The 16115-nt window shown below is 42.1% G+C and overlaps 1 protein-coding gene across 1 annotated transcript in view; it reads right to left on the reverse strand.

Annotated features, from left to right (window-relative positions):
• Window positions 1-339: 339 nt before the first annotated feature.
• The window catches only part of clcn6 (chloride channel 6), a 37648-nt gene continuing 21872 nt past the window's right edge, over window positions 340-16115 (reverse strand). Inside the window, exons 21-22 of the mRNA XM_064955897.1 lie at window positions 15746-15871; window positions 340-14978 (exon numbers count right to left, since the gene is read on the reverse strand). Coding sequence (XP_064811969.1) covers window positions 14898-14978; window positions 15746-15871 — 207 coding nt within the window. The 3' untranslated portion in view covers window positions 340-14897. The remainder of the gene's footprint in view (window positions 14979-15745; window positions 15872-16115) is intronic.

Raw genomic sequence — 16115 nt, forward strand, 5'->3', positions numbered from 1 at the left:
ATCCTATCTGACTGTGTGGCTATTCTAGTACATGTGAAAGATGATGCTGCAACAATAAAAACAGAAAACATATGCTCTTTCTTTCTCTTTTCTTCCACCAGATCTACTGTGTTATATTCTCCTACATTCAATTAACATTTCCACAAACTTCAGAATGTTTCCATTCAAATGATACCAAGAATATGCATATCCTTGCCACAGCGGCTGAGCTACAGGCAGTTAGATTAGGGTATGTCTTCAGGCGGAAATTGAGAACAAAGGGATGCAGCCATAACAACAAAGTTTAGAGAAAATAATATATATATATTTATTAACTCAGCAAAAAAATAAAACGTCCTCTCACTGTCAACTGCGTTTATTTTCAGCAAACTTAACATGTGTAAATATTTGTATGAACATAACAAGATTCAACAACTGAGACATATGAACAAGTTCCACAGACATGTGATTAACAGAAATGGAATAATGTGTCCCTGAACAAGGGGGGGTCAAAATCAAAAGTAACAGTCAATTCAGCTGGTGGCCACACCAGATACTAAGTACTGCAGTACATATCCTCCTTGTGGACTGAAGATTTGCCAGTTCTTTCTGTGAGATGTTACCACGTTCTTCCACCAAAGTACTTGCAAGTTCCCGGACATTCCTGGGGGAAATGACCCTAGCCCTCACCCTCCGATCCAACAGGTCCCATACATGCTCAATGTGATTGAGATCCAGGCTCTTCGCTGACCATGGCAGAACACTGACATACCTATCTTGCAGGAAATCACGCACAGAACAAGTAGTATGGATGGTGGCATTGTCATGCTGGAGGGTCATGTCAGGATGAGCCTGCAGGAAGGGTACCACATGAGGGAGGAGGATGTCTTCCCTGTAACGCACAGCGTTGAGATTGCATGCAATGATGGCGTAGCAGTGCAGATGTTGTTTGTCGTTGTCCCGTTTCTTTTTTTCCATCTTTAAAAAAATAATATTTCAATATACTAAAATCTCTTTTTCCATTTTTAAATTAAATATACCTTCCGGCAACCCGCCTCACCCAATGTGATACGGATCTGCTATTTTTATACCTTATAGCTAGAACCTCCATCAGAAGCTAGCCATCAGAAGCTAACCAGCTAATTAGCTACTAGCTATTTAGTCATTGTTAGCCACTCCTTTACCTTTAGCTCAAACACCAACCGCTTTTAGCGATATCAACCCTGAGCATACCGGACTGCTTTTCTCCACTACAACACCGGATTCCTGCCGTAAACCCTGGACCATTACTCCTCATCATCACAGCTAGCTAGCTGCTACCGAGTGGCCCAGCCCCGAAGCTAGCCTTGAGCCAGGCCCATCTCCCGGCCTGCTCAGTGGACCCTATGATCACTTGGCTACACAGCGGATGCCTCCTGGACTCTTCACTAACACAACTATAATCCACTACATCACCGGATTCCTGCCGTAATCCAGTGAACAGCAATAAATGGCTAAGTCTCAGGACCTTAGCATCGGATCATCGCAGCTAGCTAGTTGCTACAGAGTGGCTTTAGTGGCTAACGCCCTTGTCCCAAAGCTAGCACCAGTTGACTAGCTGGGAGATGCGCCTGGCTTAAGACTAACAAAATTACTCCAGCTACAATAACTCTTTTGCCAATTGGCCTGGACCCTTTGTCGACACGGAGCCCCGCCGATCCATCACGACTAGTCTGAAAACGCTTCTGCTTGCCCCGGCCTGCTAACTTTATGAACTCTGTTTCTGTCGCTTGTTAGGGTAGAAACGACAAACTAGCGGCTTCAGTTTCATTTATTGCTGTTCACTAGACCCTATGATCACTTGGCTACATAACTGATGCCTGCTGGACTGTTCATTAATCACGGTACTCCATTTTGTTTCTGTCGGCACCAGCCTCAAACTCAGGCCCTGTGTGTAGTTAACTGACCCTCTCTGCCCATTCATTGCCATTTTACCTGTTGTTGTTGTCTTATCTGATTATCTGTTGTTGTCTTACCAATTGTTGTCTTAGCTAGCTCTCCCAATCAACACCTGTGATTGCTTTATGCCTTGCTTTATGTCTCTCTCTAATGTCAATATGCCTTGTATACTGTTGTTTAGGGTAGTTATCATTGTTTTATTTTACTGGGGAGCCCCTAGTCCCACTCAACATGCCTCAGATACCTCTTTTGTCCCACCTCCCAGACATGCAGTGACCTCACCCAGCATAACTAGTGTGTCCAGAGATGCATCGTCACTCACTGCCTAGGTTTACCGCCACTTCACCTGCACCCAACCATAGCCCTGTCTGTACATTATGCCCTGAATCTATCCTACCACACACAGAAATCTGCTCCTTTTCTTCTCTGTCCCCAACGCACTAGACCAGTATTGATAGCTATTAGCAATACCCTCATCCTGCTCCTCCTCTGTTCCTCTGGTGATGTGGAGGTTAACCCAGGCCCTGTATGTCCCCAGGCGCTCTCATTTGTTGACTTCTGTAACCGTAAAAGCCTTGGTTTCATGCATGTTAACATCAGAAGCCTCCTCCTTAAGTTAGTTTTATTCACTACATAAGCACACTCCGCCAACCCTGATGTCCTTGCCGTGTCTGAATCGTGGCTTAGGAAGGCCACCAAAAATTCTGAGGTTTAAACTCTACTGCAGAGATAGAACTTTGCAGGCTGTCATACTTTTCAGGTCTATGCCCAAACAGTTCGAGTTTCTAATTTTAAAAATGAATCTCTCCAGAAATACATCTCTCACTATTTCTGCTTGTCATAGACCCCCTTCAGTTCCCAGCTGTGCCCTGGACATCATATGTGAATTGATTGCCCCCCATCTATCTTCACAGTTCGTTCTGCTAGGTGACCTAAACTGGGATATGCTTAACACACCGGGCATCCTACAATATAAGCTAGATTTCCTCAATCTCACACAAACTATCAAGGAACCAACCAGGTACAACCCTAAATCCATAAACATGGGCACCTTTATAGATATCATCCTGACAAACTTGCCCTTCAAATACACCTCTGCTGTTTTCAAATCAGGATATCAGCCTCATTGCCTGCATCCGTGGTCAAACGTCCACCCCTCATCACTGTCAAAAGCTCCCTAAAACACTTCTGCAAGCAGGCCTTTCTAATCAACCTGGCCCGAGTATCCTGGAAGGATATTGACCACATCCCGTCAGTAGAGGATGCTTGGTTGTTCTTTAAAAGTAATTTCCTCATCATCTTAAATAAGCATGCTACTTTCAAAAAATGTAGAACTAAGAACAGATATAGCCCTTGGTTCACTCCAGACCTGACTGCCCTCGACCAGCACAAAAACATCCTGTGGCGGACTGCACTAGCATTGAATAGTCTCCGTGATATGAAACTTTTCAGGGAATTCAGGAACCACACAGTCATGAAAGCAAAGGCTAGTTTTTTTTTAAAGAAGCTGTAGCTCTAACTCCAAAAAGTTTTGGGACACTGTAAAGTCCATGGAGAATAAGAGCACCTCTTCCCAGCTGCCCACTGCACTGAGGTTTGGAAACACTGTCACCACCAATAAATCCATGATAATCGAGAATTTCAAGAAGCATCTCTACGGCTGGCCATGCTTTCCTTCTGGCTACCGCAACCCCGGCAAACAGCTACTTTCCCAAGCCTCCCCAGCTTCTCCTTCACCAAATCCAGATAGCCGATGTTCTGAAAGAGCTGCAAAACCTGGACCCATACAAATCATCTGGGCTAGACAATCTGGACCTCTCCACCATTGTTGCAACCTCTATTACCAGTCTGTTCAACCTCTCTTTCGTATCGTCCGAGATTCCTAAATATTGGAAAGCTGCCGCAGTCATCCCCCTTTTCAAAGGGGGTGACACTCTAGACCCAAACTGTTACAGACCTATATCCATCCTGCCCTGCCTTTCTAAAGTCAAGTTAACAGATCACTGACCATTTCAAATCCCACCATACCTTCTCCTCTGTGTAATCCGGTTTCCGAGCTGATCACGGGTGCACCTCAGCCATGCTTAAGGTACTAAACGATATCATAACCGTCATCGATAAAAGACAGTACTGTGCAGCCGTCTTCATTGACCTGGCCAAAGCTCGACTTTGTCAATCACCACATTCTTATCGGCAGACTCAACAGCCTTGGTTTCTCAAATGACTGCCTCGCCTGGTTCACCAACTACTTCCTAGACAGAGTTCAGTGGGTCAAATCGGAGGACCTGTTGTCTGGACCTCTGGCAGTCTATGGAGGTACCACAGGGTGCAATTCTCTGGCTGACTGTTTTCTCTGTATACAGTCGTGGCCAAAAGTTTTGAGAATGACACAAATATGAATTTCCACAAAGTTTGCTGCTTCAGTGTCTTTAGATATTTTTGTCAGATGTTACTATGGAATAGTGAAGTATAATTACAAGCATTTCATAAGTGTCAACGGCTTTTATTGACAATTACTTGAAGTTGATGCAAAGATTCAATATTTGCAGTGTTGACCCTTCTTTTTCAAGACCTCTGCAATCCGCCCAGGCATGCTGTCAATTAACTTCTGGGCCACATCCTGACTAATGGCAGCCCATTCTTGCATAATCAATGCTTGGAGTTTGTCAGAATTTGTTTTTTGTTTGTTTGTCCACCCGCCTCTTGAGGTTTGACCACAAGTTCTCAATGGGATTAAGGTCTGGGGAGTTTCCTGGCCATGGACCCAAAAGATCGATGTTTTGTTCCCCAAGCCACTTAGTTATCAATTTTGCCTTATGGCAATGTTCTCCATCATGCTAGAAAAGGCATGGTTCGTAACCAAACTGTTCATGGATGCTTGGGAGAAGTTGCTCTCGGAGGATGTGTTGGTACTTTTCTTTATTCATGGTTTTGTTCTTAGGCAAAATTGTGAGTGAACCCACTCCCTTGGCTGAGAAGCAACCCCACACATGAATGGTCTCAGGATGCTTGACTGTTGGCATGACACAGGACTGATGGTAGCGCTCACCTTGTCTTCTCCGGACAAGATTTTTTCCGGATGCACCAAACAATTGAAAGGGGATTCAGAGAAAATTACTTTACCCCAGTCCTCAGCAGTCCAACCTCTGTACCTTTTTCAGAATATCAGGTCTGTCCCTGATGTTTTTCCTGGAGAGAAGTGGCTTCTTTGCTGCCCTTCTTGACACCAGGCCATCATCCAAAAGTCTTTGACTCACTGTGTGTGCAGATGCACACTCACCTGCCTGCTGCCATTCCTGAGCAAGCTCTGTACTGGTTGTGCTCTGATCCCGCAGCTGAATCAACTTTAGGAGATGGTCCTGGCACTTGCTGGACTTTGGGTGCAACATTTGAACCGCTCTCCTTGAAGATCTTGATGATCCGATAAATGGTTGATTTAGGTGCAATCTCACCGGCAGCAATATCCTTGCCTGTAAAGCCCTTTTTGTGCAAAGCAATGATGACGACACATGTTTCCTTGCAGGTAACAATGGTTGACAGAGGAAGAACAATGATTCCAAGCACCACCCTCCTTTTGAAGCTTCCAGTCTGTTATTCGAATGCAATCAGCATGACAGTGTGATCGCCAGCCTTGTCCTCGTCAACACTCACACCTGTGTTAACGAGAGAATCACTGACATGATGTCAGCTGGTCCTTTTGTGGCAGGGCTGAAATGCAGTGGAATTTTTCTGGGGGGGATTCAGTTCATTTGCATGGCAAAAAGGGACTTTGCAATTAATTGCAAGTCATCTTATCACTCTTCATAACATTCAGGAGTATAAGCAAAATGCCATCATACAAACTGAGGCAGCAGACTTTGTGAAAATGTATATTTGTATCATTCTCAAAACGTTTTGATTCTCTGATCCACCTCTACGCAGACGACACCATTCTGTATACATCTGGCCCTTCTTTGGACACTTAACAAACCTGCAAACGAGCTTCAATGCCACACAATCCTTCCGTGGCCTCCAACTGCTCTTAAAACGCCAGTAAAACTAAATACATGCTCTTCAACCGATTGCTGTCCGCACCCGCCCACCCGACTAGCATCACTACTCTGGATGGTTCTGACTCAGGTATTTGTAGTTGTCCACATATTCTGTGCGTCTGGCTAGACTGTAAACTCTCCTTCCAGACTCATTAAGTTCCTCCAATCCAAAATTAAATCTAGAATTGGCTTCCTATTTCGCAACAAAGGCTCCTTCATTCACGCTGCCAAACAAACCATTGTAAAACTGACTATCCTACCGATCCTTGACTTCGGCGATGTAATTTACAAAATAGCCTCCAACACTCTACTCAGCAAACTGGATGCAGTCTATCACAGTGCCATCCGTTTTGTCACCAAAGCCCAATAGCACCCACAACTGTGACCTGTATGCTCTCGCCGGCTGGCCCTCGCTACATATTCGGCGCCAGACCCACTGGCTCCAGGTCATCTATAAGTCTTTGCTAGGTAAAGCTCTGCCTTATGTCAGCTCACCGGTCACCATAACACCCTCCCGTAGCATACGCTTCAGCAGGTCTCTCTCACTGGTCATCCCCAAAGCCAACACCTATTTTGGATGCCTTTCCTTCCAGTTCTCTGCTGCCAATAACTGGAATGAATATTGCAAAAATAAAATAATTTTTTTTTTTTGCTGAAGCTGGAGACGTATTTCCCTCTAACTTTAAGCATCAGCTATCTGAGCAGCTTACCGATCACTTTCTCAACCCTGGTCCTCGAGTAACCCCAACAATACACAGTTTCATTGTTGCTCATAACTAACACACCTCATTCAACTCATTGAGGGCTTGATGATTAGTTGACAAGTTGAACCAGGTGTGCTTGTCCAGGGTTACAACACAAATGTGTACTGTTGCGGGTACTCGAGGACCAAGGTTCGGAAACACGGATCTATATCATCTATGTCAGTACAATCCTTTACAGGAAGTATATTGAACACATTTGTCTACGTTCTCTAATTGTATCAGCTCAAAGATAACAGTTTAGGATGCTGGCTAACTGCTAGCTCAAGTTGTTATGAATCTGACTTGAATGATGTGGATTGTTCTAATATCACATTGCCACTGGCAGTACTTTTATTATTACGTACTTTGTATAGGTTCTCATTCTATTGGGATAGGATGACCATGAGTTTCACAGGATACAACTTTGACATCAATTCACCTCACATGAATAAAGTTATGGGATAAATCATAGATAAATCAGTCACTCTGCTCAATTTGACATATATCTAAGACTTTGGAACTACAGTATAGGGACAATTTTTGCAGAAATGACTGCATTGATGTTTATACAGTAGTATGTTTGTTTGTAGGTCAGCAAGTGTTGTTTTAGACTAGTCACAAGAAATGAGTAAGCAAATAAAAAAAACATCAACACTTGATCTACAGCCATGCAGAATCTATAACCTATTGAAGGCCACCACCTGTACTCAAAATTTCCCAAGTCTCCAGACTTCGAAACCCATTAAAACTAGTAGCCCGTGTTGTGGCTGCCTCCACACTTCCAGAGTATTTGTCTACCTCTTCTTCCCCATAGACTCGGTGCAGAAGGCCCTCATTACATCCTAAAACACCTTTCTCGGCAGCGGTGAAGTGAGCTAATAAGATCCTAATACTCTGTCATTTACAGTAGGGCACTCCTCCAAGGAGTCTGCAGTGCCTTCAGACATGAGATGCATCTCAATGAGGTTGCTCTCATATCTTATGCTGGCCTAAGAACACAGTAAAAGGAGAGCAATATGGTGAATGCCTACCACAAAAAAAGGCTTTTCACACTACTGAGCCGAACTGAGCCACACCAAACAAAGCTGTACTGAGATGACCTGGTCTGTGAAATGTCATAATTAATTTCAATATTTTGTATGTGCCACAACTCTGCGATATTCTAAAAACGAACCATTGGTGACTTAAGGGTCTCCCTGTAGCAGGGTTCCTCAACTGGCAGCCTGCGGTTTAATTTGGCACCCAAGGTTTTTTGGTTGAATTTTCATTGTTGGACAATAAACACTAGGAAATCAGCTTCAAGTGATTTTAATTTGGGAAATATGTTCAAGTATTTCCATCATATACAAATGTAAGCAAGGTTTGAAATTGTGTTTTAGTCAAATATTATATATGTTTGGGTTTCTTGCGGTCAATTTGCAGTCTACAAATGATTTGAAATTATGTTCCGGCCCCCTGACCACCCTCTCTCAAGAAAACAAAGAAAAGGTCCCGCAGCTGAATCTAGTTGAGTATCCCTGCCCACAATGATCGTTCGAGAAAGCACTGAGGTGGCTACAGTATGAGATAACACCAGGAAATAGTACAAATCTGTATAACAGCCACTTCGGTACATGAAGACAAAAATAACCTTTCACCCTGACATAAAGAATGTGATTAATTCATAAATCATTTTAAAAAAAATGCTGCACACAATGTATTACCAAAGATGGCAGTGACCCATTGAGAGAAGGTGCAACTTACAGGAGCAGCTGAGCTGTGCGGCAACTAATTAAAACACAAATGATGCGCCTGGAGACTTCTCTTAACAGTGTGTCACCATCGCTTGAAAACTTTAAGTGGCGCCACAACTGACCCTTATGGAACTCCAGATAGATTCCAGGGCTTGTCAGTGACTGTGATCCCAGTGATAAGCACAGGTCTGATGACCAATGGATTTTTCCACTGTGGGGGAAGATTGGCCTGATTGGTAGTTTCTAAGTGTGGGCCAGGTTCCCAGAGCCAGTCAAATGTGGAAAACTCGGACCGGGACCTCGTGGAATGCCCCCGTATCCGGCACATCAGGACACCTTACTGCCTTACACAGCCAGCCTGAGCATGCATGCCCTCATTTTAGTACCAGGCAACAGGGAGTCTTAAGTCATTCTGGACTACTCAAGCATTGGAAAGTTTAAGTCGTACAGTATGAGAATATATTGTATGTATAGAATAAGTGAAAACTCTAAAACTTCTAAAACATTTTAAAGTGTTAATTATTTTTATTTTTTTAAATAGGATGGATACGTCTGAATGATTTACAAAACAAAGGGATCTTTATTTTGAAGAGCAATGTCAAGGCACAAGACAGAGGTTTCTGCTTTCTCTTTCCTAGGGACCTATTTTGTTTGCCATGAGCTTGCTTTTCTACATACGGTATGTCAAGCTTCCACAAACGTATCACCAAGCTCAGAGCAATGCCTAAACCTCCACAGCAGATTTACTAAACACTGGTGTGTCCATAATGTTATTTGGAGGGGGTGGGGGAAATCGGTCCCTCTGGTCCTGACAATGGCTAAGCATAGCACATTTACCACTTGTCCATTTTCTATACAACTTAATCTGATGCATGTCATCTGCAGAGACACATTTAGTGTGGATGTTGACTTACCCAAAATTCCACCGTTTTCCAGAAATCCTGGTTGGACGATTCCTGAAACCCGAGAATTTTGGGAAAGATACCCTTACATTTTGCAACCCACGCTATGGCAATTTTACAAACAAATACCCCCCCAAAGTAACAACTATTTATCTTGTTCTAGACCAAATGTAACAGCTTATCATTTTATCCTTTATAGTACATGTAGCAAATCATACAAATAACATTTCATAGAAATAAACTCTTAAATAAAACAAGGCAAAAAACATGACAAACATAACAAGGAATGCTTCGTGTATACAGTCCATTCAGAAAGTATTCAGACCCCTTGACTTTTTCCACATTTTGTTACATTACAGCCTTATTCTAAAATGGATGAAAAATCATTTTTCATCAATCTAAACACAATACCCCATAATGACGCACTTGTGATCTCATACTAAAGGGTTCAGAATACTTCTATAAATAAGGCATCGGTTTATTTTTTTTAAACAAATTAGCAAAAATGTATTGGGTAGTGAGGATTTTCTTTTTCAGATCCATTTTAGAATAAGGCTGTAACGTAACAAATGTGGAAAGTATTCAGACCCCTTAACTTATTTCACATTTTGTTGTGTTACAGCCATTGCTTTCCCTTCAGACACAATACCCCACAAAGTGAAAGTTTTTATCCATTTTTGCAAATGAAGTACAACAACCTCATAAACATAAGTATTCACACCCCTGAGTCGGCAGGGTAGCCTAGTGGTTAGAGTGTTGGACTAGTAACTGGAAGGTTGCAAGTTCAAATCCCCGAGCAGACAAGGTACAAATCTGTCGTTCTGCCCCTGAACAGGCAGTTAATAACCTCTTGAAACTCGAGGGGCGCAATTTCATTTTTGGATGAAAAACGTTCCCGTTTTAAACAAGATATTTTGTCACAAAAAGATGCTCGACTATGCATATAATTGGTAGCTTTGGAAAGAAAACACTCTGACGTTTCCAGAACTGCAAAGATATTTTCTGTGCGTGCCCTAGAACGTGAGCTTCAGGCAAAACCAAGATGAGACGGCATCCAGGAAATGAGCAGGATTTTTGAGGCTCTGTTTTCCATTGTCTCCTTATATGGCTGTGAATGCGAGAGGAGTAAGTCTGCCCTTTCTGTCATTTCCCCAAGGTGTCTGCAGCATTGTGACGTATTTGTAGGCATATCATTGGAAGATTGACCATAAGAGACCACATTTACTAGGTGTCCGCCCGGTGTCCTGCACCGAAACTGGTGCGCAAAAGTCAGCTGCAAGTATTTTTCCACAGAATTCAGAGAAGAATGCAGGCTTCCACGAACGATAAATCAATGAAGAGATATGTGAAAAAACACCTTGAGGATTGATTCCAAACAACGGTTGCCATGTTTCGGTCGATATTATGGAGTTAATTCGGAAAAAGTTTGACGTTTTAGGTGACTGAATTTTCGGTTCGTTAGCCAAATGTGATGTACAAAACGGAGCGATTTCTCCTACACACAGACGCTTTCAGGAAAAACTGCGCATTTGGTATGTAACTGAGAGTCTCCTCATTGAAAACATCCGAAGCTCTTCAAAAGGTAAATGATTTTATTTATTTGGTTATCTGGTTTTTGTGAAAATGTTGCGTGCTAAATGCTACTCAAAATGCTAAACTAGCTTAGCATACTCTTACACAAATTAGTCAATTGCTATGGTTCAAAAGCATATTTTGAAAATCTGAGATGACAGTGTTGTTAAGAAAAGGCTAAGCTTGAGAGCAGGCGCATTATTTTCATTTTATTTGCGATTTTATGCTAATTTTATGCTCGTTATGCTAATGAGCCTGAGGCTTTAGTCACGATCCCGGATCCGGGATGGGGAGTTTCAAGATTAACCCACTGTTCCTAGGCCGTCATTGAAAATATAAAAGTTTTACCTAACTGATTTGCCATATGAAATAAACATGTTAGAATCAGCATTGGCATGGATTACAGAGGTGAGTCTTTCTCAGTAAGTCTCGGAGCTGTGCACACCTGGATTTACAATATTTGCACATTAATCTTTTTTTTAAATTCTTTATGCTCTGAAGCAGGTTGTTGATAATTGAACGCCCTTTTCAAGGCTTGTATTAGATTTTGCCTGCAAATTATTTTTATTTTGGGGGGGGGGGGGGGGGGTCTTTGCCGATGACAAGCATACCCATAACATAATGCAGCCTCCACTATGAAGAGTGGTACTCAGTGATGTGTTGTGCTGGATTTGCACAAAACATAACTTTTTGTCCTGAAATACAAAGCATTAACTTTGCCACATTTTTTGCAGTATTACTTAAGTGCCTTGTTCTGTACAGGTTTCCTTCTTTTCACTCTGTCATTTAGGTTAGTATAGTGGAGTAACTACAATGTTTATGATCCCTCAGATCTCCTGTCACATCCATTACACTCTGCTACGGTTTTAAAGTCACCATTGGCCTCATGGTGAAATCCCTGAGCGGTTTCCTTCCTCTCTGGCAACTGAGATAGGAAAGACGCCTGAATCTTTGTAGTGAGTGACTGGGTGTCCAAAGTGTAATTAATAACTTCACCATGCTTAAAGGGTTATTCAACATCTGCTTTTTACCCATTTACCAATAGATACTCCTGAACTGATTTAGGCTAGCCATAACAAAAGGTGTTGAGTAGTTATTGACAAGAAATTTCAGGCTGTAACACAACAAAGTATGGAAAACTTCAAGCGGTTTGAATAGTTTCTGAAGGCACTTTATGTGCCATCATGGTTTGTCATAATTGATTCACTTTACATCCATCTTTACTATTTATAAAAAAGCTGCACTGGCCTCATCATCATGTTTAAGCACATGTTAAAAAAGGTAGACTCTGCAATATAACATCACCATACACAGCAAGGGTGTAACCGTACATGTATTTGTACCAAACCGTCCACACTGTGAACCCAAATTAAAATACGTTAAAATGTTTTTATTTACAACATAAAAACACTAGGCCTTAAGGCTATGCCTATGCTGCATTGTAGGCCTACGCCTCGAGTAAATGTGATCTGAAAAAACATTTCAGGCTATTCCGTTAAAACAAGTACAGTCTATGTGCACATTACAATTAATTACAATCTTAGTTTTGAGCATTTCAAAATTTTGTGAGGCGCAGCAAAGAATTTGTTCTGCATAATGGCGAGTGGTGGGGTCAACAAACCAGAATTAGAGGATCCTCCATCATCGTTTAGATCTCAAGTTTGAGAACATTTTGGTTTCCTCCCAGTAAATTACAACCGCAATGGATAGAGAGTTGTGGATAACAATGTCACCTATGCAGCTGCCAACACCTCAAATATGTTGGCACATTTACGCCGACATCACTCCAGTATACCGGCGCAAGACAGAAACAATGTCTCCCCTCTAAATTCAAGCAGCTAAATCTGACCGGGACAAATAAATTACAAGAGTGACAGTTTGGCTAAGTGTATATATTTTTTAAACCTTTCTTTGGTTTATAGCCACGGATATGCACCCATTCTCAGTAGTTGAGAATAGCGGGTTTCAGCACCTCGTGAAAGTGATCGAGCCATGTTACGAACTTCCCTCTTGCACCCGTTTCAGTCAACAGATCATACCCGCTCTATATAAGCAGGCCAAAGCCAACGTTTTCAATGAATTGGCCAATGCACCCTGTGTTGCACTTAATTGTGACAGCCCATCACCTTACCCTGGAGTGGGACATGTACTGTGCTACAGACACGGCCCCTTTACGAGAGCTACAAGTGTGCATCTGGCACTGAAGGAGGCAGAGTCATGGTGCATTTGTTACCAAGTGGGAAGTGGGAATTTACCACATACTACTGGGAAAAATCCACTTGAACAGCCCTCTAACTGGTAATGAATTACTTGTGGGAAATTTGTCGATCATCCTGAGCAACCACTTCTCGCACATGGATGGTGACCTCTGTAGTCACTTATGACAGAAATGGCCACTTAAGAGAATCTTTGGCAGTTAAATGCAAGAAAACATTCATTATAAAAAAAACACCATTACAGCATCTATTACTGAGGTTTTGAAACTATAATTTGTTTACACGCATGATAGCTGTACTTTTAGTTTATGGTTGACGCAGCTTGTTGGCCATTAGTCAATCAGCGTTTCTCAACGAGATCCAATCACATGAATGCATCCAACTGATATTTATTTATGGACTTGAAAACTGGTAAATTCCCACCTCCCACATGGTTACAAACGCAGCATGAGAGTGGAAACTTGAGACTCAACATAACAATCCTGTCACAACCGACAATGCCAGGAAGATTGTGAATGGCATTTAATTTTCCCGTTACACCGAGACCGAACCATGACCCCAAAACCGCAATATGTACTGAAGCGTGGGTTTGGTGAACCATTACACCCCTAAGAGACAGTGGGCAAACGCCCTACTTACACACATCAACTTAGACATTACTGGCTTATCCTAATTTATGCTGCGTTCAAAACAACTGGGAACTCGAAAATGTCTGACTTTCGACTTCAGTGAGTACAAGACAACTGGGAACCAGAAAAATTTGTTTTGAACGGTCATCCAAGTGGGGAACTCGGGGCCTCTTTCTAGAGCCTCGACTTTCCGACCTGAAGATCACTGACGTCCTGATTTGACCTTGTTTTTCCCTGAGTTCCCAGTCTTGAAAGCACAATTACACCATCTCTTGAGTTGTGTGATAACGTCATATTGCGGATTCTACCTTTAAAGTACTACCAACCCAACCTACATGGATGGGGAAACTAGCCAGAAAGTCACCACATTATTGGTTCCCTGCAATGTGAATCTACAAGTTGAACAACGGCAACATTTCCACAAAGATTTTACAGAGGTACTTAATACTGACAAACAAATGTCCACCCTTTTCTGTCTAGAAAATATGCTGGACCTTTCTTGGTCCCACACCCTCTAACTCAAAATTAAAACAAAAAAAACTTGGTCGATTCTATCCAGTCTTGACATACACTATATTCCTCCATCTTCCTCTGTCCTTTCGAAACACACCCATAACATTGCTGCCTGAATATTTGTGAGATGAACTGTCCTCTGTTAAGCTTAACATATGCGAGTGCAATTGTGAATTTGTGTGTTAATGCAGCTCCACACATATGCCTAGGTTAGAAATAGTCCGCAATGTGACATTTTGATAACACTGCAGGAAAAACCTACTTTGATCGAAACCCCTGGCGGCACAGTGAAATGTTCTTTTCGCAAATATATAGTATAATACATTTAAATACACAGAGAACATAAAATTCAAGTGTACAGTCAGAAGTCAAAACAAGAGTGTTACAGCGATAAAGATGAGAAAGTCGGTCTGTTGGTAAAGCGTGGACACTTGGGATACAGGGAGGATGTCTTGGGCTGTAGAGGCTCCGGAGCAGACAAAAGTAATCCTCTAACCTCTCGTTACAGAGGTGTGTGCCCATCGTGTCGTACAGAGTGTGGGGGAATGGAGAAGACATGGAAAAGTATGGTATAGGTCCAGTTGAAGGAGAGATTGCAAGACGTGGGTGACTTGACGGCTTTAAAGACTGGACCTTGGAGCTCAAATGGTGATGTAATGCTGTCTGAGTTTCCCCAAGAGGAACTCGTGGGTTAAATTGTGTCGTGTGATTATTCCCACAATCTGAAAGAGAAGGTACAGGGAGCGACATCATGGAGCAGACTGCTTCCTCCACTCTAGAAAGACTCAAAAATAATTAATTAGCTACAGTAGTTAGCTACTGAGCTATTCCTCTGCGTAGTGCTTCTAAGCAAAAACAAATATCTTAGACAGTTTGATAAAGAAAAAAAAGGAAAAAGTGGTGTTAGTCCCTTGAAGCTGCATTTTTGTCAGAGTGTTGATTATTCATGCAGGTTTAGAATGGAACAATATGCACCTTTAATACGTACTACATCAAGTACATAAAATGTGTATTTTGACAAGGCCACTTTTAATGTTATTAAAATGTCACCATTAATAAGCATTAAGGCTATAGTGGCCAACACAGCTTGTTGTGTCAGTTAATATAATTCCTCACCTGGGTTGTATTGATAAGCAATCAATCCTAAGGAAACTGACTGAAACAGGGAGGGACTACCTGAACTTGTCCAATAAGAAATGCTTATTTTCCATTTCCGTTGCAAGCCATTTTGAAATGGTGTGCCCTCATTTTTTATTCTAGTCCCGGGGACCCAAAGGGCTGCACATTTGTTTTTGGCCAGAGCACAACACACCTGATTCCACTAATCAAAAGTTTGAGGAGTTGATTAGTGGAATCAGGTGGGTGGTACTTGGTCAAAAACAAAGGACCAGAAATTTAGAAACACTGCCCAACTGAATATGACCCAGGCCACAGAGAGGAAACAGGAAGTTAAGGAGTGGGAATTTTAACCCCTTGCGGTGCAACTCACCTCTCCTACTGCGTTGACCACAGGCAGGTGTCGAAGGCCCATGGTCCTGAACAGGTTAAACACTTGGGACACATGTGTGTTTGGGGACACTGTGTAGGGGGAAGGGTTCATGTACGGGGTGACATCCTGAAAGGGAAAGAAGATGATCACTTACTAATCACAAACATGTAACCAGGTAGTAACAACAAAAAGCCTCAACACTTTTGAGGAAAATTGTTCCTTTTAGGTGACAAAGAACAAATGTGGCGCTCTTAAAGAAACGGTGTACAATTTAATGCAATGCGTAGAAACCTAATATTCCACAATTACTCTAATTTCAATGACATGCATTTCTATCAAATATATATATATATATGCATTTCTATCAAAT

This window comes from Oncorhynchus masou, chromosome 33 (assembly GCF_036934945.1).
Source record: "Oncorhynchus masou masou isolate Uvic2021 chromosome 33, UVic_Omas_1.1, whole genome shotgun sequence".
In the NCBI taxonomy this organism is placed as follows: Eukaryota; Metazoa; Chordata; class Actinopteri; order Salmoniformes; family Salmonidae; genus Oncorhynchus; species Oncorhynchus masou.